The 24,459-nt window shown below is 31.8% G+C and overlaps 1 protein-coding gene across 1 annotated transcript; it reads left to right on the top strand.

Annotated features, from left to right (window-relative positions):
* Positions 1-76: 76 nt before the first annotated feature.
* On the top strand, positions 77-17,773 carry Polr2K (DNA-directed RNA polymerases I, II, and III subunit Rpb12). Its single transcript, XM_075380052.1, has 4 exons — positions 77-260; positions 8,605-8,697; positions 17,074-17,116; positions 17,255-17,773. Exons 1-3 carry the CDS (start codon positions 203-205, stop codon positions 17,094-17,096), a joined length of 174 nt encoding a protein of 57 aa, XP_075236167.1. The 5' UTR covers positions 77-202; the 3' UTR covers positions 17,097-17,116; positions 17,255-17,773.
* The last annotated feature ends 6,686 nt before the right edge of the window (positions 17,774-24,459 follow it).

Raw genomic sequence — 24,459 nt, 5'->3', positions numbered from 1 at the left:
TATAAAATATTAAAAGCATTTTATATGACATAAGAGTCACTATTGAACTATCGATAGATTTCTAAACGAAGACGATAGTATTGCGAAATATTACGGTATGGTCTATTTTTCGTTGATCCTTGTAGATTTTAGAAGTTTGAGGTTAGATATTAATCTAGTAAAAATTTGGGTTTTTTAATTATTTTACTTACTGTTTGTTAATATGGAACAAAATAAGGAGCAGTCTCTAACAAAAACGCCCATGGTGTACATCTGTGGAGGTATGTTTTTCACTATTTCAGTTTACTGTTAGATTTTGTTAAGTTATTACGTAGTTAAAAATGATTATAACGCGTTTTGTTTGGAATTTTTTTTTTGCAAACATGTTTGTTAAGTAAGGTTACCACTGTTTGCCATTAATCCGCTGAATTAGAAATATATACAAGTATAATTTGATTGAATAAAATCTTAATTGTATTTTTAGGTGTATCATTGTTGTTTGCTTTTGGGTCCTTATTTTACGATAAAGTGTGTTAAGATGTGCTCTTTTTGTGACTTAAATTTGTTGTTAATATTGGTGGATTTAATATTTAAAAAATATATTGTTGGCTGGCAGTCAAAACCTGCTAAGTCTTTTCACTAAAATTTTCCAGGAGAGCTAAAAGTTATCTTCATTATTAATTTAGTTTTGCTTTTAACATGACACAGCATATACTCATAATTTTTTACATGTTATTAAGTTGTAGTGTTTTCAAATATTATAAAATTGTGATATTAATCATTCTTTCTTTGTAAATAAGATTTAGCAGATTTTGCAGTGGCATCTATAGCAGACAGTAGTTTTTTTTTTCTAATTTAATATAAGAAGGAAATTTAGCCAATAAAGGATCATAATAGCAGTAAAGTTTACATTCATACATATCCTAATTTATCCCCTGAAGTAATACCTTACAGTGGTTCCGGAGGCTAAACAGAAAAAGAGAGAGAGGTTGTGTAAAGAAGAAAATTGAATACGAGTATAATAGCTTTTTAAAATTTTTTTCTTAATATCACTACATATACCGAACGCATATCAGAAACTTCAATTAAATAAAATAAAAAAATTATAATTAAAGAAAAGAATATTGGAAAAAAATATTAAAAACAGAAGTAGCAGATCATGTAAAAACATGAGAATTTGAACTGGTTGAATAATTGTTACTTATGATTTAAGCCCTCATAGAATGTTGATTGGTAATTGGCTGGAATGAACAATTTAAGCTGTTGAAGATGGTTATACTTTTGTTTTGTAATTTTTCTAGTCTGTGAGTATAATGCTTTCAAAAACTTTGAATTTTCATCACCAAATTTTTTGAAACGCTTAGGAAGAGGTTTCCACTCATCATATTTTAATTTGTAAAAAATTCCATCTGAACTATATCTTACAGATCTGATATCAGTTACATCTGGATCTCCTGTGCTACGTCCTCGCCTAATAGCTGATACATAATTTAATCCTGAGTAGTCTTGGAAGAACTTATGATCTAAATAAAAGACATGGTAAGGCTTACCGTCAACTCTGGCAGTTTTGCAGTTATCAATATACTGTGTTTGTGCGTAGAATTTTTTTTTTGGGGTGGGGGCGAAAAACACCTGCATGTTATCATCGCCTGGAATTTTTTTTTAATAAAAAAATAAAAGAAAATAAAGCTAATCTAAAAGATGTTTTAAACTTACAACTAATATCACAGATAAAATCTAAAATAAAACCAAAAGTGAATAGAATTTAACAAAGTCCGAGATGGGTGTAAAGGGCCCATTCTCAGATAACAAAAAGACTAAAAAGAAAACTAAAAACCATAAAAGATCTAACATAAAACTTAACTAGGCTAAAAACTAAAATAACAGAATTAAATAAAACTTAAAACTAATATAAATTATATAATAAAAAATTAAAAAACTAAGTTTAAAACAAAAATTAAAAAAGTGAAGTAAAACTTTAAACTAATATTACAGACGGAGTCTTTAAAACGTAGAAGCTAAAATAATAAAAAAAAAGAAACTATATAAAATTTACCAAATTCCGATAGGGAGTGTAAAAGGCTCCCTACTCAAATAACAAAATCAGAAACACAGAACCAAAAAAATTAAAAGTAAAATAAAAAAAAATAAAAAACAAACTTATTAAAAACTCTTCGAGCATAAAAAATATACACGACAATATTAAAATTTTTGTATTAACCCAGTACTACGCAAAAATAGAAACATGTGGTTTAAAATTTCATTATCATTGTACAAGACACCACGGACATTTCTGGGTAGATTAAATTTACGACGCAACGCCGCATAACATATACAATCTATGAGTATGTGGCACACAGTCATGCGGCAGTTGCATCATGCGCATAGGGTTGCATGTTCTTCTGACATCAGGTACTTGTGTGTGATCCTTGTATGTCCTATCTGCAATTGACAGAGGACTACTTCCTCACGCCGAATTTTTCTGCATGAGGAGTCCCATGGTAACACAGAATGTTTAATCTGCCGTAGTTTATTATCAGTCCAGTCACCTTACCACTTTGCTCTCAGTTATTGTTTTACACAATTAATAAAATCAGAAGTAGCAACTCGGTTAGTGAAAGGAGGCTGATTACATGCTTCTTTGGCAGCGGAATCTGCATGTTCATTACCTGGAATCCCTACGTGGCTAGGGACCCAGCAAAAACTTACTTCTGTGTTGCGATTATTCAACTCAGCGATTTCGTTGTAAATTTCAATGACGATAGAATGTTTGGAATAAGAGTTCTTTAAGGCTTGGAGAGCACTGCACAAGTCACTGCAAATAAGAATGTTTCTATATTTAGGGTTAATGATATTTAGAGCCTTATTTATAGAGTATAGTTCAGCGGTAAACACACTCGTAATACTGGGTAGACCAAACATATAAGTTCTTTCATTGACAACAAACACACAACCAACGGTATCGTTTTGTTTCGATTCATCAGTGTATACCACCGTGTCTGGGTTCATCTTGGAGAGAACACACTGAAACATTTGCTGGAAGACAGTAAGTAGTGTTGATTGTTTATTGTATGTCATAAGGTCAAAAGTAAAATTTATAAGATTTATTCCCCATGGAGGAAAGAATGACAGTGTGTCAACATTTATATGCTGCAGCAAACATCGGGTAAGGACACCTACAGGTACAGTACAATGTGGACGGTCCTCATACTTTTCTAAATTAATCTAGAAATTCTAGATTTCTAAGGACTGAGTCAAAAGCTGGGTGATTTGGCTGTCCTTTGTGACGAGCAAAATAAGATAATAAAAGCTGGTCTCATCTGTCCCAAAGTGATGGTTCACCACAAACTACAAGTAAGCTTGTGACAGTGCTTGACTTAAACGTGCCTGTGGCAAGCCAAGCCAAAGGAAAGCAAGACGTACACCATCCAGCATTCTGAGCACGGTTTGACAAGCTGAAGAGTAGGCGACACAACCATAATCTAAATGGGAACGAAAAAAGGAATAGTAAAAACGTATCATACATGACCGATCGGCTCCCCCATTGGTGTTACTAAGGACTAGCATCATATCTAAAAGTTTGGAATATTTTGTTTTTAGTTCTTTTATATGTTTGACCCAAGTAAGACAGCTATCAAAAAATAAACCTAAAAACTTGAAGTAAGAAGAGATAGCAATAAGCTCTTCGTTCAGAAAATCTTGAAGGGTTTCGTAGCCAAGAAAAGACTACACATTTTGTTTTGTCGGATGAAAATGTGAAACCAGTAATCCTGGACCAAGCTTCAAGGTGAAATATAGTATTCTGTAGTAGTCTTCCCACTGTGCGTATTGAACGACTCGCAATGTAAATAGCTATTACAAAATAGCTGTAATGTAAATTGGTAATACTATTTATGGCTACAGAAAATAAGGTGGCACTTAATACACTTCCTTGAGGCACTCCATTCTCCAAGATGACACTACCTGAGAGCGAATTGTCCACACGAACACAAAACGTTCGGTGATTTAAGAATCCCCAGATAAAAGCAAGCATATTGCCTTTGATTCCCCATTCCTTGAGGTTGTTAAGAATACCACGTCGCCAGGCCGTGTTGTACGTCTTTTTTATATCAAAGAAGATAGCAATGAGGTGCTGGCAGTTTAGGAAAGCGTTTTGTTTGGCTGTTTCCATTGACACTAAATGTTCAATGGAAAAACGTCCTTGTTGGAAACCACACTGTTCTGAAGATAGAAAGCCATGTCTCTCCAAGTACCATGTAAGCCTGCGGTTTACTATTCTTTCCATTATTTTACACAAAACGCTTGTTATAGAAAGGGCGGTAGCTTGAGGGGTTGGTTTTGTCTTTACCAGGTTTTAGTACTGGTATAATAAATGCTTCTGTGTGTAGATGCCTTTAACCTTCTCTCAATACATGTGTGGATACTGTCACACTGCATTTGAGTGTAACCTTTCTCAAGAAATTTTTAAATAATTGCAATATACTGCTTTTGACTCAGGTGAAACAGAGCGTTAGATAATGTCAAATTCCTATTCTGATAGGTTCAACCAATACTAAATAAGATGACAGTTTCGCCTGATTTTACACTAATCTTTTGATAAATAAAAATCAAATAACAGAAGAAAATTCTTGGGAAGTGTACCACCTTCTGATTTGTGTCATAAATAGCAATAATTGTCCTTTGTTTTGTTATTATAAAACGTAAAATTATACACACAAAGTTTCAGTTTGTAATAAAGAGCTGAAACTTTAAGGTTTGGTGTCAAAACCACTTTTAAATCCATTGTGAACATGTGAACCCATCACCTTTTAAATTATCTTCTTGTTTCTCTTTTCTAGCATCATTTTTATTTTTTATATGGTTTTTATAATTCTCTTTAGTTGTGTTTCCTAATTTATAACTGGTACACAGATCACACTGATTTTTTCTTGGCAGATACATGTCAAATCTAAACTTTTTCAACATTTGTCCATACGTCTTAAATCTCAAAGGTGTTCTTTCTTGTGACTGACAGACTTCTTTATAATATTATTTGAACAGTTTCATCTTAGAGTTCCAAACTGTTTCAAAGTATAGTTTCCCAGTATTGTGACAGCAATAATGTGATTCCATTTTGGGCAAGTCTCAAAAATTCTTCCTGATGATTTTTTAGTTCTATAAGTTTCTTATCTGACACAAGACGACAACTTTTAGATTTTTCAGACAAACAAGAGGGTTCATCAACCTGCTTATCTGAGACGCCTTCAGAAACCTACTGGTTTGTGGGCAAATTTTAGTTATTTTGAATCCATAATAAGGCTGACCATCTTCTCAATCTTAAAGTGCTTAAACTCAGTACAGTTTTGTATTTCCTAAACTCAATTTACAGTTACAAGATTGTTTCAATTTTGTTGGTTTTTTCCTGACTATACTCCCATTTTCCTGGAACATTACCTTTTTTAAACCTTTATAATTAAGTAATTTCTCTCTACTACATTTATGTATATTTCTTTTCCAAGACCATGGTTTGTATGAACGATTACTTAGTACAGAGTTTTGCAATTCTTCCAGCTTTTCTGAACCATCTTCAAGTTCCAACTTTTCACTATTATTTACAGGTGACTGATCTTTAATGTCTTGGATATTTGAGGCTAAATTTTCAATTTCTATGTTTTCTTGTAACAGGTTTGTGATTGGTATCTCAAAGCAATCCATATCTTTAAACTTGTTATCAGAGAAAGTGGAATTATTTTTTGCATAAGATCAAAGACGATTGTAGAAATATTTAAATCTTCAGAGGTTTCTACATTGCATTCATTGGTTAATACAGGATCGTTTAAGCTAGTCAAAGTTTTGTTACAATCACTATTAATAACAGTGACATAAACTAAATAAGCAGTAGCTGGGTTAAGATTATCATTTGATTCAGTTAATATTTCATATACCATACTGTTACTTGGGTCTGTCATGCTAACTGAAATATCTAGAAAATTTCCCTTTCCACAGCAATGCAAATAGGCGTGTTACTTATATTTAAGTTTTCAATGTTTTCTGTTCCTGTTGTTTCATTGTGTACAGAATTTTCTTCCACTGCAATTCTTTTTGCTATTTCAACTATTTTGTTATATCGATCACTCCCATTTAATGGATAATCCATCCTGTAACAGAACATAATAAACTGATAATTGCCCTGGCAATTAATCTTGAAAATACAAAAGAAGGAAAAGATATTTGTTATATCCAGAGATTTCATTAAAAATCTATGGTAGTGTAATTTGAAACATTTAATTACACCCTGGTCCATAGGCTGGGTAACGCTTGTCGTATTTGGTGGGAACCAAGCTAATTTAACATGGCTTAATACAATATCTGTATGACATGTGGCATTATCTAAAAAGAGAAGAACATGTCTATTTTGCTGCTCCATTCTTCTGTTAAATCCTTGCAACCACTCCTCCATAATACACGACATCATCCTTGATTCTTTATTGGATCTCCATTCTACAGAAAGATTGTCTTTATTAATGTTTTTAAAACACCTCACTTATTAGACTTTACAATAACAAGCGGTTTTTCCAGTTCTCCTGTCATAAAACCACAAACAAAAACTGTCAATCTTTCCTTAGAATGCTTTCCTTTTGTACAACATTCTCCTTCAACCAGAGTCTTACTTGGTAATGTACGAAATAAAAGTCCAGTTTTGTCCCTGTTTGCAATATTTCTAGGTTCGTAATTTTCAGTTAAAGAAGCAAGTTTTGTTTTCTTGTCAGTTATTGTCTCGTCACACACATCTCCAGCCTTGCCGTACCACTTCTTTAAACACAGTTTGATGCTACTTTTTAAAACTTAGCCAACTGTTTGAAGCACTGAAATTGGTGCTTCCTAATTTCTCTGCAATTTCCTTTGCTTGGTGCTGTACAATTTTTTCTAAAATTGGTAACTTTCTTGCCCTCACACTCACAAACCGCTCCCAAACAGTTTTATTAATTTCTTCGTTGCCAGTTTCCACATATGCCTTTCATATGAACCGCTCCCTTTTAACCATTCAGTTTATAACTAACTGGTTTTTATCTTTTTAAATTTCATAGATTTGATTCTTACCTACACCAAATTTTTTGACTAAGTTTTTTAACAGACAGTTTGTCATTTTTGCTAGCTTTAATTACTTTGATTTTTGTATTTAAGTCCAACACATCTCTTTTTTGACACTATACTTGTTACACTAATACACAATATCTGGAAGAACACTAAACTAACAATCATAATGTACAGTTCCATACTTTAGGTACTGAACTGTAATATTGATCCATAAAAAAAATCAAAATTAAAATGACAAATTCAGTGAATGAACGAAAAACAAAAATGTTTCACACACACACACACACACAGTAAAGAAGACTTTGTTGATGTGAACAAAAACGACACATGGATAAGTTATATATAGTGGCATTACATCATTTAAATAAAAATTTAGACTCAAGATAAGGAATGATGAGAGTGTGTTAAGTTATGATTCACAGGGTAGTGGGCATAAAGGCTAGTTTCTGTAAGTAGCCAAAACAACGATGACTGTGTGCCGTCGCCTGTACAAGGTTTTAACAGTCTCTGTCTGTCTGTCATCATCTATTATAATTGGCGATGAGTTACTAAAAATGTAAAGATTTATGTAGTGTTAAATGTGAATTTATCAGTTTCAATTCTGAGATGAGTAGTTTTTATTTTTGTTTGTGCAGGGTAATTTGTAACATACCATAGTACAGTATGTATAGTATTGTACAGTATACGTATTCTATTTTATATCATGAGAAAATTTAGTACTATACTTTTTGTATAGCATTAAATAATATACATAGTATTTTTTTTTGTATAAATTATAGTACTCTTCACGATTCTCAAAAAATGTTTCCGCTAACTTGTGAGATTTTTCCATTTCCACGTCAACCAGGTTTCTGTTATTTCAGGGAAAATTAACATCATACCTTTGGTAAACATTATGGAACCAGGGAAAGTTTTTGTTGTAGACAGGATTCCATTAGATCCACCTTCTCTTAACTCAGGCTTTATTATACTATCATTATAGAGCTTAGAAACAAAGAGAAAGGAATCAAAGGATGCAAAAATCTCATTTTCAGTAAAATTCAGACTTAGCAAGTATTGATTGCCAACCAATGATATATGATACACCTACATAAAAAAGAACCATATCTTAAACGTTGTAAAATATATAAATCCATGATATGCAAAATACAGTTAGGAAAGTACATTTTTAATTTATTTGACCACATACTATGCTAGTTTTAAAAATTTGACTGAAAATAACATCAGCTGATAGAGTATAGAACACCATTTAACACCCTCTGTCCCAACCTGTAAAAGTTTGAAATAAATACTTCAAAACCCCACCAATGCATCGTAATTTCCATCTGTCATTTCTTTAATTACTTTAATTTGCACTGTTGTTTTTTGAGAAAAATGCAGAAGTTTGTAACTCTTTTAACCCTGATTTTTCACTTCAGTGTTATTAAATTAAATATGATGGACAAAATGAGAGTCGAGTAAAAAAAATTATAAATCATATGAATTATTTGTATTTTATTTATTACAGTCCATTTTTGTATAGACTAATTATTATTGCTTTTATTTCAGATTGTCATCATGAAAATGAAATAAGACCCAGAGACCCAATCCGTTGCAGGGAATGTGGATATCGTATTATGTACAAAAAAAGAACAAAAAGATGTATCCTTTAAATTTGCACTTTTTAATTAGTTTTGTACTCTATTTTGGTTACTTTTATTAGTTTAGTCTGTAATCTATTTAATTAATTATTTTTTTATTTTTGTTAGTTCTACTGCATATGTCAATATTTAACTCGTTATAGTGAATTTTTCGTTATAGTGTAACAAAATTGTTTCTAATCATAAGTGATTGAGAGTGGATCTAAGGTGCATTGATTACAGTAAAAGAAAAATTCTTCAACTTTTATATTACTATAGGTAATTCATGTTATTACTCTGCTGTAAATATGTTAGTTATTATATATTTATTCATTGACGAATAATATTGTCAGTGTTTCAATACGTTCTTTTAAATCTGTTTGGTGTAACAGCAGATGTTAAACTTAATTGGCATAAGTTTGCAGTTTCCCAGTTTAAACGTAAATACAGTAGAGGATATGAATAAATCTATATAATTTATAATGATAATTTAAAAATAAGTAATTTAATTAAAATAAATACCCGATGGAAAAATGAGTGAGTTCAACCCGCAACACTGAACGCTAAATACACAAATCTAAAACAAAACATTGAAAATTATAAACAGAAACAAGAGCCTAACAAAAATCTAAAACATTAACAACAGTACACAAAACAAAAACATATAACATAAACCACGCTAATAAACCGGAAAAACCAGCAATAAACTCTGAACAGTAAACTATTAACAATAAAACAAATTAACTAATCAAACAAAACCTGCACTAATAATTATCCTACATGTAATACAGAAAACAAAAAACACAAGTCAAACTAAACATCTGTTCAACACATGGAAATAGAAACAAAAAAAAGAACTGAAAAAATTAAATATCAAATAAAAACAATGAAAACATTAACATATAACCCAACAAAACCAAACAAATCACCAACCAGAACTACATTAACCAACTACCAACGTACACAAACACCCAACTACAAAAATAAATTACTAACCAACAAAACTCCTGACCATAATCCTACACCTAACATGAAATATAAACAACAAATAGAAAACTGTAATAGCTGCCACCTCAATGTCAAAATAAAAATCTATCCGACTAAGCAACAGTCCTGCACACGCCTGTACGCAGGACCATCCTGCGATATACAATCATGGCCAGCTGGCTTCTCTACTCGGGAACAATTCACACATATGGGAGTACCCCTCACCTTCTTGACTGAACAGTCTTTGATGTGGTGGTGTACATCTAGGTTGATGGTATCTCATGCATGCGCACATGCATGAGATACATGAGAGATGCATGAGTGTGTGTGTGTGTGTGTGTGTGTGTGTGTGTGTGTGGAGTAAAAATTAAAAATTACTTGAGATTACTCATACTCAGAAAAGATTGGTTCATCTAGTTGTTTCAGCAATTGCAAAAATGTTGATTATGAAACTTTGTTTTCCATGATGTTTTTATTGGTTTTGCTCGTGTTAAAGCAAGAGGTAAGGAGTTTTGATGTACTACAGTTTCACTTGATTTAGAAAACTCACACATAGGTAATATAACCTTTATATTATACTTGAAAATTGTTGTTATCTCTTAATACCTTTTACACCATGTTTTGAAAGGTTGATTTTCACCTTTGTAATTACGGTATTAAAGTATAAAAAGTTAATGTAGTAAGTATACAGTAGAATGTATCAGTGTATAACTTGTCTTGTTAAAAAACTTTGAAAGAAAATGTTTACAAACTTTTATGATTTATGAAGGCGATTTACAGAATCATCTATTTAGTTGGAATAGTGTTAGCATTAGTGTTAACAATTGGATCCAGGAGAAGGGACAGGTGGAGGGGCAATTTTGTCTGGGCTCATGGGTGCAAAAAGTGTAAACCTGGCACTGGGCATAACTACTACTTAGCAGAATTTGTAATATAAATTTTTGAAAAATACTTTTTACTATTTTGTTTAATATTGTGTCAATCTATACCAATCGCCCATAATTAAAGGGTTGCTGATAAATTTTATTTATTTTCATTACTACTTATTTAGCGTATGGCACTAAAACATAACACCAACTACAGTCAAAATTACAAACTAATATATGCTACTGATTTTGGAGTCGCCATCAGGCAATCTTCAGGATTCGCTTCATAAGCTGTCCTAGGGCAAACTTCTGTGATGTGTCTTGACAGTTTGATTTTCACCACACTTGCAAAGTGGCGTCAGTGTTTTACCTCATTTATACAGGAAATAGGCGCACCTACCATGCTGAGTCCGTATTCTGTTTAGCATTGACCATGTCTTACGTGGCAAGTCAAAACTCGGCGGCCTTTGAGTAATCTGACTGACGCCAGGCGTCAGTCAGGTTAAATCTGTCCTCTGTGGCAGCAATTGCTGTTTTGATAGGTGGCTTTCTCGATCGTCGAAGGCAACCATGATTGGCATCCTCAATGTCCTCATGTATTGGCAGGTTTCGATTGTCCATAATCTTCTTGTACTCTCTTACAAGAGCGTTCATACAGTGCAGGTTCGGGGTGGTATGTGACTCAATACCAGGAGCCATTCCATAGGAGTAGACCTGATAACCCTGGCAATCATTCTCATAGTGTTATTAAGTTGAGCATCAATTCTATATACATAAGGGCTGTTAAGCCACACTAGTACACAATATTCAGCAGCTAAGAAGACCAGGTTCAGAGCTGAGTGCGCAAAGTAGAAGCCGATGCTCCCCATGTCGTTCCACAGAGCTTATGTATGATGTTGTTTCTCGCTCTCAATTTCCCTGCAGTTTTCATTATGTGCTCCTTAAATGAAAGCATTCTATCAAGTCTCACGCCATGTATCCTCGAATAGAATTTTAAGCTCCATACTAACAAACTTGTTACTCAGATGGAAGAATGACACCTCTGTTTTACTATCATTTGGTTGGAGCCATCTCCGGAAGTTCCTTCCCAGTTTCTCCAGGTCAGCCATCAGGACCTCTTCCGACTGTACAAATGATCTACATTTTATTGTTAGCACCCAGTCATCGGCGTAGCCATGCTTTTTAGATCTTGTCTCTGGCATGTCCACAACATAGAGGCTGAAAAGAAGAGGTGCAAGTACCGACCCTTGTGGCAGGCCGTTCTTGAGTTTCCTTGGTGAGCTTATATCAGATCCCATGATAACATGGAACATTCTGTCATTCAACATGTTATTAAGGAGGTAAGCTGTTAGTTTGCATGGAATTAGACGGAGGACCTTACAAATCATGCCTTCTCTCCAGACAGTGTCGTAAGCGGCTGATAAATCAACAAATGCAGCAGAGATTTTAAGATTTCTTTGGAACCCCGCCTCAATGTATGCTGTGAGTGAGAGAACCTGGTCGGTGCAACTTTGTTCTGGCCTAAAGCCTGCTTGTTCAATTGGTATAACATCAATATCCTCTGACAGATTCTGTTGTAGATAAGCCTTTCTAGTAATTTATATGTCACTAACAGCAATGCTATAGGCGTGTAGTTCTTAGGTAAGTTTGCTGGTTTGCCTGGTTTTAAAATGGCTACTACCTTCGATCGCTTGAACCCTCTAGGCACGCTACCAGTCTGCATTATGTCAGTGAAGAATCTGGCCAGCCAAAGTTTTGCGTATTTTCCACAGTTTAATAAAAATTCCGGATTGATACCATTGAACCCTGGAGCAACATCTTTGAGCGCTGACTCAATCTCTTCAAGTGTAAAAGGGTGAGCCTACTCAGTCTCTCCTGCCTTCCTCCTCAAGTTTCTTAGTTCGTGTTTTATCTCAATTGTGTGCATCCTGTTTCTTGGTGGTCTTGTTGCCACTATGTGGGATACCACAGTGTTTGGGGAGACACCTGCTTTTGGTCTCTGAGTAGGAGATCCGCTTCCTAATTTTCTTAAGAGTCCATGCATGACGACTCAAGGTCTGAAAGTTCAGGCTTCCCACCGTTTCTGTTGTCTTGCAGCATCAAGGCTGTGGAGAAGCTCGTCTGCCACCTCTTGATCTCCTGTCTTGAGGAAGCTTCAGTAGAGAACTTCGCTATTTTGGGACCTCCCTGGGATATATTCTCTGCAAAACCCTCTAGGGATGCACCTCTTAGCGATACTTGTTACTGCTCCAATAAATCTGCTATAGTTTTTGCTTATTGGTGGTATCCAGCATAGGCATTTACCAGATCCCTGAAAAATTTTCCCAGTTAGCCTTTTTGAAGTTCCATCTAGGGGCACAGAGGTCGCGAGAGAAATTCGGCTACCTGCCTCTATAATAACTAGACGGTGGGTGCTGGCTGTGGGGAAAGTTGCAGAGAACTTTTCAGGTGACTAGCAGTGGCCGACTTTTGCTGTCAGTTGATGTGAAACATAGATCCGGGTTATACTCCCGCCTCCAAGCCGTTGATTTAAAAGTAAATCGGTCTTTAGCATCAAAGGCAAGACTAAGATTCTCATCCTCAGCCCATCTCACCAGAGCCTCACCGTTCACATCACAATCCTTATATTTCCATTGCTCATGGTGGCTATTAAAATCACCCAAGTAGACCGCAGGATGAGGTTGTATTTGGATTACTGACGTTTGCCATGATATAGCTGGTGGTTTATTTATTTTCATTACTATTCTACCAGGTTTATAGAGTTGAAAATAGGGGTTATTTTATTTGTAAGATGTTTCATGTATTTTAAGTGATGATTTTGTAAAGGTGGGATAGCCAATTTTGCACATTTTTGATGTTTAAAATTTTAATAACTTCCTTGCTTCCAAAGATATCAAGTTCAAACATAAACCACATATGGTAGAAACTTCATTTCAAACTACTTTCTGAAAATGAGGCGTGGGAATCATATGCTTAGTTTTTTAGAAGCCTCTAAATATTGTAATACTGCTTACGCCATTTAGTATCCTGATAGTAATGAAAAAAAACTTTCAAAAACAACTAAACAAAGAAAGAGAAATTATTGAGAATTTTTTTCGGCAAATAAAGCAGCAGTTCCCATTATTGGAAAACCTGGTTTGAGTAAAATTAGAAAAAGTTCCAAAACTTTTTCTTGCTTGCGACATTTTACACTATTTTTGAAAACTGATGAATGTATACAAAATAGCAGATGAGGAAATTTTGGAAAATGATGAAGTAGAGGAAGAATTAGGGTAGATAAAAAGAAGAGAGCTGAAGTAATGGGTATACTTGGAGTTAATTAATAATTGAAATAAAAATCCTAATTTTTAATCCATTTGTCCTGTGTATTTGCATTTATCCCTTTTATTTGATTAAAATAAATAATTAATGTTCCAATGTAAGAATGTAGTTATGTCTAAAAAAATTGTAAGTAAATAAAATTAAAAAAATTATTGGTAATAAAAAATAATTAAATAAATACAAAATAAATAAATAATTATTACATACAAATACATAGGCTGGTAGGGGAAAACTTATGTTTGAATGTATGCACATGTATGTACACAATGTATTCATACGTACGTATGTAGGTCTATGTATATGCCTCATACATATCTGGTGAAGACCACTAAAGATCCAAGGGTTATTTATTTATTTTTTTTTTTTTTGTGTATAAAAGAAAACAAACTTAGTTACAAAACATGTTAGGGAAAATATCATAAGTTAAAATAAGAAATGTCAAATTGGTCCTTAATTTGTTCATTGTAAGATGCAAACAAAGTGGTATCAGTTTCCTTACCAAGTACAGCTTTTTTTGCAATTTTTTGAACTCCAGTAATTCTCTCTGAAATTTTATTTCTTCGTTTTTCATTTTCACTTATCATTTCATTTGAGTTCTGATGAGTTGTAATTGTTCATGGAAAACAATTCTCTGTAATTCACTGTTTGACAAGGGAGCTGTTTTATCAGTGTCACCTGTTTTTCGTTTCAAAGCCAGCTTGGCATTACAATTATCCACATCAGTTACGAAAATTACCAGTGTTTCACATTCTGCTGGAGTATATTTATCTTTCCTATCTTCGATTCCAACACTTGCTGCCGCTGGAACTTGTTTCAAAATTGGGATTTTCATATTCTTCTAGGAGGCTTAACAAATCATTCTCCTAATTAAATTTTTATCATCTTGTTGCCTGTTTTCTGCTTGTCTGTCTTCTTTTTAATTTCATGTTTCAGGTTATACATTTTTTTTATTTTTCCCAATGACATTTTCTTTCATGTGCACTGTTCAAATTCTTTCAAAATGTTTGCCCATGCTTTTTCTGTAGCATATATAAATTTAAAGGCCAAAGACTTATTTAAACTGTGATTTCTTAATTGCCCTACCATCAACCACATTATTGGTATTGTCTGAAACTGGTGAAAATTGTGTTTCTTCTTTACTTGTAGAGATGTTTAACAATCCAGTTGAAAAGTAGAGTTGATTAGCAAGGAATACGTGATATACAGAGATGATTAACTTTAACGAAAATGATATCATCATGGATGGACATGAATCATCAGACTCCTTCCATTTTTGTATGAACAAGTTTAAACATGCAGGCTTATTTTTAACATCTATGCACCGTCAGCAATTTCTTAAGAGAAAGAAATACTTTTACTTGAAAGTAAACTACACACAAACTCTTAAGATTAAACGTGATTACTTATAAGAAAAAGAAAATGTTTATTCACTAACTGTTAAGAGAATACTTTTCTCAATAAGTGTAATTACTTATGAGAAAAGGAAAATGTTTATTCACTAACTTTTAATACTATTGTAAATAAGTAATTACTTTTCTTAACAAGTAATTACTGATCAGTATTCAGTATAGTTTATTTACATCACCACTGAAACTATACTAATGTAACAGCAGAATAAGTTTCAAATATGATGAAACTGTATTTACATTGGAGTGCTAAAATTTGATTATTAAAAAATACATATATATATATATATATATATATATATTAAACCAGTTAAAACTACTTAATTAGCTAGCAGATAATACAGTTTTAAATATATACTGAATTATATTTTTAATTAAAACAACTGTGAATTTTATTTCTGTGTGCTTAAGTAAATAAGTTATTTGTGCAAGCAATTTGATGCTGAATGGTAAATGGTAGCTCTAGTATATTCTAGTGACATTAGTTTTCTTTATACCATACTAATTGTACCATTAGTTGATCTGGAATGAAATTCTTGAACTAGATAAAAGAAGTGTTTCACCCAGACATTATTTCTTTTATTTTTCTTATTTTAATGGATTTCATTATTTTGAAATGAAAATGTATCATACTTCAAAATAAATGAAGTGCTGTAATCACTAAACAAAATTTTTGTTATTAATTTTCATAGAAGTATCAAATCTTCTCTCCAGTTTCAAGCTGTTTGCTTATGTTTATAAAAGCATAAAATAATTAATAATTAAAAATTATTATTATTATTTAATTATAATTAATAATTAAACAATCCCAGGAATAAAAAATTATTATTCCTGGGATGTTGTCATAGCAAAATCTGAACATATTTTTTCCTGTTAAAATCTGGCCACTGTATAGTTGATGCAGGCTTGCCTTAGTCACAGTTTTTTGTTGTGCCACCATTACCATGAAAAGTGTTTTTTTAACATGGAAGAGGCAGTTCTTATTTTTAACATTCCACTCATCTTCAACATGTAAATCATTAAAGTAGTGGCAAACTACTTGTGGAAAATCAGCTGAAGGAAGCTTTACAGAATGATTAATGGACAATACAGTATTTGATAATAAGCTTTCATATTAAAATTATTATACTGCAGTGAAAATCAACAGTGCAAGACAGTTGCCATGAAGAAGTGGTCCTTTGTTATTTGCATTTGGGGCTCTATCAGTTAACATGGTTGTATGAATATTTCATATTATCTAGTGTTGCCCCAGTTTTCTTTGGACAGCTGATTTTACAATTGTTTTTTGTGTATTTTATGCAGCATTTCGTTGGAAATGCCTTAATTTCAAAATTATCAGTATTTTGTATATGTAAGGTAAGGCCCTATGATGTAAGGTAATGTCATGTGCATCTGTTGAGTGGATTAAAAGATTGTAGAATTGTGATGAATGTCCTTCAAGTTGCATTGATGAAATGATACAAAAATTCACTAAGCCATGCAAGGTAAATGTCTTCTGGGAGTCAGGGAACCTAGCACTGATCGTCCCATACAGATCAGTTCTTACTATTTTGTCTGTTGATTATCACATGAGGGAGGTGGCAAAAACCTTCCATCAAAGATTGGTGGCGACAGGTGACCAAAAAGAACATCAAAAACTGTTGATTCAGAATTAGTAAAGGAGATTAGTGGCTTGTATATTTGAACTTAAAATATTTAAAACAAATTCAATCAGTCACGATACTTTTTTATTATACCTTGTATATTCTTCATTTAATTTATATATACTTTGTTTTTGTTGATAATGCATTTGTGTAGTTTCCTTAACATATTTTTCAGTGGTAGTATTTGATGCAAGATAAAAAAAACAAACAATTTTATAATGTTAAAATATCAGAACACTATAAACAGTGTCAATTACAAGATACATAATTTGTGTATATTAAAAAGTGTTTTAATTAAAGAATAAATATTTTTTAATTTATACAAAACATTTATTTTGTAATTTGTACTGTTTATAGTGTTCTGATATCTTCATATTATAAAATTGTTTTTTTTATAAAATATAACAAAATTTTATTTAATTTAATATTACTAATCATGAAAAGAATAATCAGTTTTTAACATCCACAAAAATGTATTTGTAATTAATACTGTTTATAGTGTTCTGATATTTTCACATTATAAATTTCTTGTTTTGTAAAATAAATAATTATAAAATATATCAAATTTTTATTTAATTAAAGATTACTGTTTTATTCATAAAAATAATATACAATTTTTTTTTTATACATGAAACATATATTTTGTAATTGACACTGTTTGTAGTGTTCTGATATTTTCTCGATAAAATTGTTTGCTTTATAGAATATATAAAAATTTTATTTAATTAAAGATTACTGTTTTATTCATAAAAAGTATATACTCATTTTTATATACAGAAAACATATATTTTTTAATTGACACTGTTTATATTGTTCTGATATTTTCACGTTATAAAATTGTTTTATAAAATATATTAAAATATTATTTAATTAAAGATTACTGTTTTATTTATAAAAAGAATATACACTTTTTTATATACACATAACATATGTTAATGACATTTATGTATTCATAATATGTTTTCGTAAAATGGTTGAACTTTTCAATCATTTTCACATGCTTTTGAGTCTTTTAGGGCTAACATGTTTACCATCAATTTTTTGTTTCTTTATTATATTAAAAACTGTTCTTTTGCTAATGACTTGCACTATTGCTTTCCAAGCAATGTCTCCGACTACATTTTCAGGGTTATTTTATTTTAAGGTTATATATACATTGCTGAATATTTTTTTGGAGCTACTTGAGGGGTTGGTTTATTTTTCAATAGAATTATTCATTGTTAAAACCTGATTGGACAAAAGCACAGGATAGATTAAAAGAGAATCACTGAAAGAGCTAAACACTATTTCAAAGATTGAGTTCTAGAGTGTTTTGGGGATTGGAAAAAGTGGTAGCATAAATGTATAATATTTAACGGGACCTATTTTGAAGGGGACAACATTAATGTAGATGAATAAATAAAATTCGTTCCAAAAATCAAAAATTCTTGTTACTTTTTGAATACATCTCGTATGAGTAATGTTTCAACAGTTTAAACTGAATCATTTCATCACTCCCAGGTGCAATTGCAATTATTGCTTTATGCATATAATAATGTACTGTAAGCTATCATGTATCTGGCGCCATGACATGCTGATGATAAGTAACTGAAGATTTTGTTCAGTGTTTGATGTTTAATAACAATAACATCATTTGTAATGTTTCACAAAATTATTCAGTTCAGTGAAAGAAAGTATTTCAGTATATGTTATTGTGTTGTTCCATATTGTACGACAATTATATAGTTCATTTTTATAAAAGTTTTATTCAGTGATATTTTCATTAATGAATTTATCATGTATTTTTGTGCCAATCAGGTTTTAACAATTAGTAATTCTCTTGAAAAATAAACCAAACCTCAAGTAGCTTTGAAAAAAATATTCAGCAATGTATATATATAAAACCGTAAAATAAATAACCCTGAAAATGCAATCAGAGACATTGCTTGAAAAGCAATAGTGCAACATTCATTGGATAAAGAACAGTTTTTAATATAATAAAGAAACAAAAAAATTGATGATAAACTTATTAGCCCTAAAAGACTCAAAAGTGTGTGAAAATGATTGAAAAGTTTGACCATTTTACAAAAACCGCTAGCAGAAAAAAGTTCATTCATTTATTTCAATAACGAGCTTGCAACTTAAACAGAATATTAAATGTCGTGAATACCAATTCCGAACTGCCAAATTTTTCTAGTAGTACATTACATCGTGTATGAAAATTAATGAATTTTCGTTTCATGTCCAGAAAAAATAATTCTTTATTGATTGAACACCAAGATATTATTTGATAGCGTAGGGAATATTTAAGAGAAATAAGGTGATTTCGTCAAGAGAGTAGAATAATTTATTATGTAGATCAAACTCTGGTTAATGCGGGACATGCACGGGAAAAAGTATGGGTGGATAATGAAACAAATAGTGCAAGAGATGCTTAAAAGGTTTGTCAATGATTAATAGTAATGCACGATGGAAGCAAAAATGGGTTTTTGGATGGTGATTTATGGATAATACAGTTTTTTCAAGTGTATCATGATGAAATGAATAGTGAAAATTTTATGCAGGGGGTTTAAAAATATTGTCTAAATTGTTGCTGAAGAATTAATGGATAATGGATCGTACTATTATCTGTAAACTGAAGAAATTCCAAACACTTCGACCTGAAAATTGGAAACTGCCGAATGATTAAAATTGTGTATACTGAAGGCGTGCAAAAGTAGAACTTTTAAATATAATAAAATCAATCAAACAAAAATATACATTATCAAGTAGATGTAATCGCAAAATCAAAAAATTGTGTCATGTTGCGTCTTCCTGCAAATCTTTGCAATTTTAATCCTGTAAAATTGATTGTGCACAATAAAAAAGCTACATTGGGAGTAACAACACAACATTAAGTTAGGTGATCAAACAAATTATTGATAGGTGTTAATAAAGTAGATGCAAATTCTTCGAAAAATTGCATTCAACATTTTAATTGAAGAAAAAAAAAGCATGGGCAGACAGTTTGAATGATAATATTATTGAAGATATGGTAATAAATTTGGGAAACTATGACAATAGTTCAACAGACAGTAGCTTATCGGGTAATGAAGAAATACATTGAGACAACAAACATTCTTTCTGTTTTACTTTATGAAATTTTAATATAGCAGTAACATACTTTCTTAATTTTTTTTATTTTTAAGATAAATATATAATTTCATCACAATTTTCTAACTTTTTTACTATAAGTTGTTTTACTTCATTTTTATGTAAAGAGAAGTGTTTCTTTTTCTCAGATGGATTGCGCTAAATTAAATTAAAATCATATCACATGTTATCATTGTTTATAAGCATGAGTCGTATAAATTTTTTACACCAGTTGTTGATGCATTAATTGCGTTTATAACATTACCCTTTTCAATAGATTCTTTTGATAATTACTTTTCAAAATGAATATTGGGGTTTTAAAGTTATGTAATATTTATTAAGTTTTACTGACATTGAAAAACTCAAACAGTTTTTCCTATAAGTGTTCAATGTGATAACCATTCATCACATAGTACACATCCAGCCGATAGGAGAGTTCATCCTATACTTTGATCAGCTAGTCTGCAGTAATTGATGCGACAGTTTCTTCAATCCTGTCTCAAGTCAGGTAGATCAGCTGGTAATGGTGGCACATACATTTAATCCTTTATAAACCCCTAAAAAAAATCGTACAGGGTCAGATCGGGCAAACATGGAGGACACGGCAAACAACCCCTGGCGGTCGGGGAGAATTTCATTCAACCGATCATGTACAGCGTTATGCGAGTGAGGAGGCGTCAATCTTGTTGCCAAATAAAGTTCTATGGTTTGTACTGTAGTTGAGAAACATAGTTGTAACAACAAAATAGTTCACCCAGACACGCGAAAAAGAACTTGTGGTCGGGATATGGCTTAAAAAGCATGCAGTTTTGGGCGGCCTTGTTCACACTGCAATATTTTGTGAGATTTTTCTGATATGCAGATACGCACATTATGAGTGTTTTTTATTCCTAATAACACGAAATGTTGATTCGTCACTGAATACGATACGATAAAGAAAGTCTTCATCGTTACTGCAGGATTTAGAGCTTCTAACAGCTGTAAACGATACGGACGCAGTTATTAGAGTTTACTTAAAACTCTCCTTGCAGACGTCACTGGAATTGCTAATTTGCAGCTAGCCTTCCTAATGGATTTCCTAGAACTACGCACAAAAGACATAAATGTTCAAAATTGTCTAAGGACACATTCGGTCGTCCTGTACTCTTCAAATGCAGCCAATGGTTGAAATTGTTTATACCTTACATGAATGTTATTGTCACTCGGGGGATCACAACAAAACACACGTTGAACGGTAATTACAGATTCACACTTTGCATACTGCAAGAAAACAGAAAGCTTTCTGTTTTTGTAGTCGCCATCTTTGCTAGTAATGGGAAGAATCGTGAACGAGTCGTTCCTTGGATTCGATTCTTTATACTGAACGAAAGAATCGAGGATCGGTTTGCAGGAGAAGCCGATTCTTAACAATGAAATGGATAGGCGATGGGAAACGAAATCTTTCTCAACTACGATTCGATTCATAGCTTGTAGTGAGGGATCCTCCTACCATATCAAATTCTAACCTACGTTTATTTTATTTATTTATTGTTTTCCACATGTGACTCATAACTTATTACATCACCATCACTATTGTTTATTGACATTCGGCAAATTTATTACTTCTGATTATAAAATATTTTCATTAACTGTTCTATTTAACTGAGTTAATCTGAAACAATTAAATTTTATCTTAAGCCCCATAAAACAATTTTTTTCTCTTCAACTACAGCGAATGAGAGCCAAATCCGTATAAAAGTATCTGTGAGATTATCTCGACTTGGAAATCAGCTGATTTGCATAAACGCGTTCACTACTAGACCAAGTAAAATTATTTATAACTAGAAAATTTATCTTTCTAAATTTAATTTTTCTAAAGCTATAAATGACAAATGAATAATTTAAAATAATATAGCTTGTACTATACCTTATTTTTGAGCGATCCATTGATTCCGTCTTTGTTTTTTTTTATCGTATTTATGTTATTTTATATTTACTTTATGTTTTTACTAATACGCGCACAGTTACTTTTACACAGACACACAAAAATTTTGTTTTTAAAAATTGTTGGTTCTATTATCATAAAAAAATAATGAAAAAAATTAAAATTAAGCAAAATAAAAAATTAGTTAACACCTTTCAAATAAACTTTATAGTATTTTGCATATTTACATGTAGAAATATAATTTTTTCGAAATTCTTTGATGTAGGTCTATTTCGCCTTTCTGTTATTAATTGTGCTGCTTTTGAAAAAATTCGTTCACAGGCAACAGAGGTTGCAGGAATGCAAAGTCTAGTTTGCATTATTTAAAATAATCTTGGATAAATTAACCGCCTTTCTTTCCACCAAGAGAGAGGATTTTTGTTCTTGAGATGAGCGGTTCAATTATATATTTATCTAGCTCTAAACTTTCTGCTACTGTTGGGTTTGAATTAGTTAAAATTGGTGTTACTCTTTTATCAAAATCTTCCCATGCAGTTGAAATGGAGGGTTCAATAATTTCTTGTTCGGTTTCAAACCTATCGCCTTGTTCGATCTGAATACTTCGAACTTTATGTGAAAGTTTTGAGTAGGCATTTTGGTAACTTCTTGAATTCTTCATCCTCAACGAGTGAAATAGGTTGATATTCTTTAGTTACTAACCTAATTAATTGAATATCTAACGCTCGGTTTTTACTTTGAGGGACAGGTTTGTAACAAAAGAAGTAAAGGACAACTGTTGTGTTTTTTTTTAGGACAAAGGTGTTATTGGAAGCACAGAAGAAGGATTAGGCGATTCAATAAGGTTTGTTAATTTAAGTTATAATGTATTTCTGAAACATAATCAGGACAAGGATTTTTTTGTCTTGAAATATCAACTCCTGGGTGTTTAATTTTAATATGACGAGATAGATTACTGGGAACACCGGCATAGGATACTGAACTATGGCAAAAATTACACAAAGCTTTTCCAGGGCTTGCTTCGGAAAAGCAAGTCCAGATGTGACTTATTTTTCTGCAGCTCATGTTTATAAATTTAAAAACAAAATATTATTTTTTAAAAGTGCTTATAAAATATCTACTTACGTAAAAACTAATGATTTAAAAAAATAATACCGATAAACATTTAGAAAAAAAATCGTCTTCTGATTATGTAAAGTAAAAAAATGTTACAAAATTAAGTAGGCCCAAATAAAAAAAAATATAAACAAACTAAAAACACAACTCTAAATAGAACACCCCAAGATTATTCACCATGAAAGCAGAATCGACTGTCGTCTTTTATCCGTCTACTAAGAATAATTGTAAAATATATCTTTAGCATGACAGTATGCGCAAAAGAACGACAGTAATTAATATTGTGTAACATAATAAGAGATGAAATAAGGAGAATCGTTGGGTAGATGGAAGAGAATAGAGCATGCGTATTAGAAGTGATAGGCTACTAAAAATCGTATTCAACCGAAAAAGAATCAGATGTTTGTTTACTTAAGAGTCGAATAAAGATGAAAAGAGAATAATCGAAGACATTTGGTAGGTATACATCAATTTAGTCGAACAGGAGTATGTGGAGAGATGAACCGCGCTAAACATGAGTGATGAAGAGAAACAGAGCATGCGCATTAGAGTTTACAGCTCTGGTAGTGGTGGGAAGGAAAAGAATCATTGAATCGGAGGAACGATTCTTTTTTACGAATCCTTTCTGAGAATCGAATCGAAAGAATCAATTCCTGAAAAAGAATCGTTTATCCCACCACTAACTAGTGCTTTCAAGCGGAATGTACAGGAAACAGTTTTTGAGCTTGCCCACAGCTAAAACTATTTGAGTCGCTCTTTCATTTCATATAATTAATCAATTTACGTGAAATTTGAGAAATATTACCTAGCTTTAAAACCCCGATATTCATTTTGAAATACACTATCAATAAAATAAATGTACAATACAATAGTCAAATAATAATTAAAAAATATGCAATAATTTCTTACTCGCACTTGATTGATAATTGAAAAAAAATATATAAATTTAATTTATTTTCACTTAATAATAATTAAACGTGCAGAACTAGGTTACCGAAAAAGATAGTGTAATGCATACCCAGCAATGTGTGTATGACAATTCAATGTAAAGCATTTATTTATTTATTCTGTCATAATTAGGTAGCGATGATTCAGGTAAGTTTTATTTTCTGTCTGAATAATCACTACCTAAACAGATCTCTTGAAAAATCACATATTAACAACATATCTGTTTTTGCATTAGAACCATCAATATACGAGCATATTACTGCATGCAGAATTTAAACACTTTATAATACATGAACTTAAAATTATTAAATTTACAAAATCAGAAAATTTAACAAACACTACACACCAAACTAACAAACACAATATAGATAGATGTATATATTTCAACAACCAGTTTTCCAGCTACTGCTCGATCTCGCTCTCTGTGTGTGTGTACCTACGGGCAAATACAATTATTGCTACTGA

This window comes from Lycorma delicatula, chromosome 1 (genome assembly GCF_047948215.1).
Source record: "Lycorma delicatula isolate Av1 chromosome 1, ASM4794821v1, whole genome shotgun sequence".
In the NCBI taxonomy this organism is placed as follows: domain Eukaryota; kingdom Metazoa; phylum Arthropoda; class Insecta; order Hemiptera; family Fulgoridae; genus Lycorma; species Lycorma delicatula.
The sequence above is the reverse complement of the archived record's forward strand: the minus strand, read 5'-3'. Positions and strand labels throughout refer to the sequence as shown.

Bases quoted from the DNA above. Each gene is read 5' to 3' on its own strand.
- Polr2K (XM_075380052.1), top strand. From the start codon at position 203: ATGGAACAAAATAAGGAGCAGTCTCTAACAAAAACGCCCATGGTGTAC. The intron at 261-8,604 runs GTATGTTTTTCA...CTTTTATTTCAG, and splicing joins CATGGTGTACATCTGTGGAG to ATTGTCATCATGAAAATGAA. The intron at 8,698-17,073 runs GTATCCTTTAAA...CATATTTTTCAG, and splicing joins CAAAAAAAGAACAAAAAGAT to TGGTAGTATTTGATGCAAGA.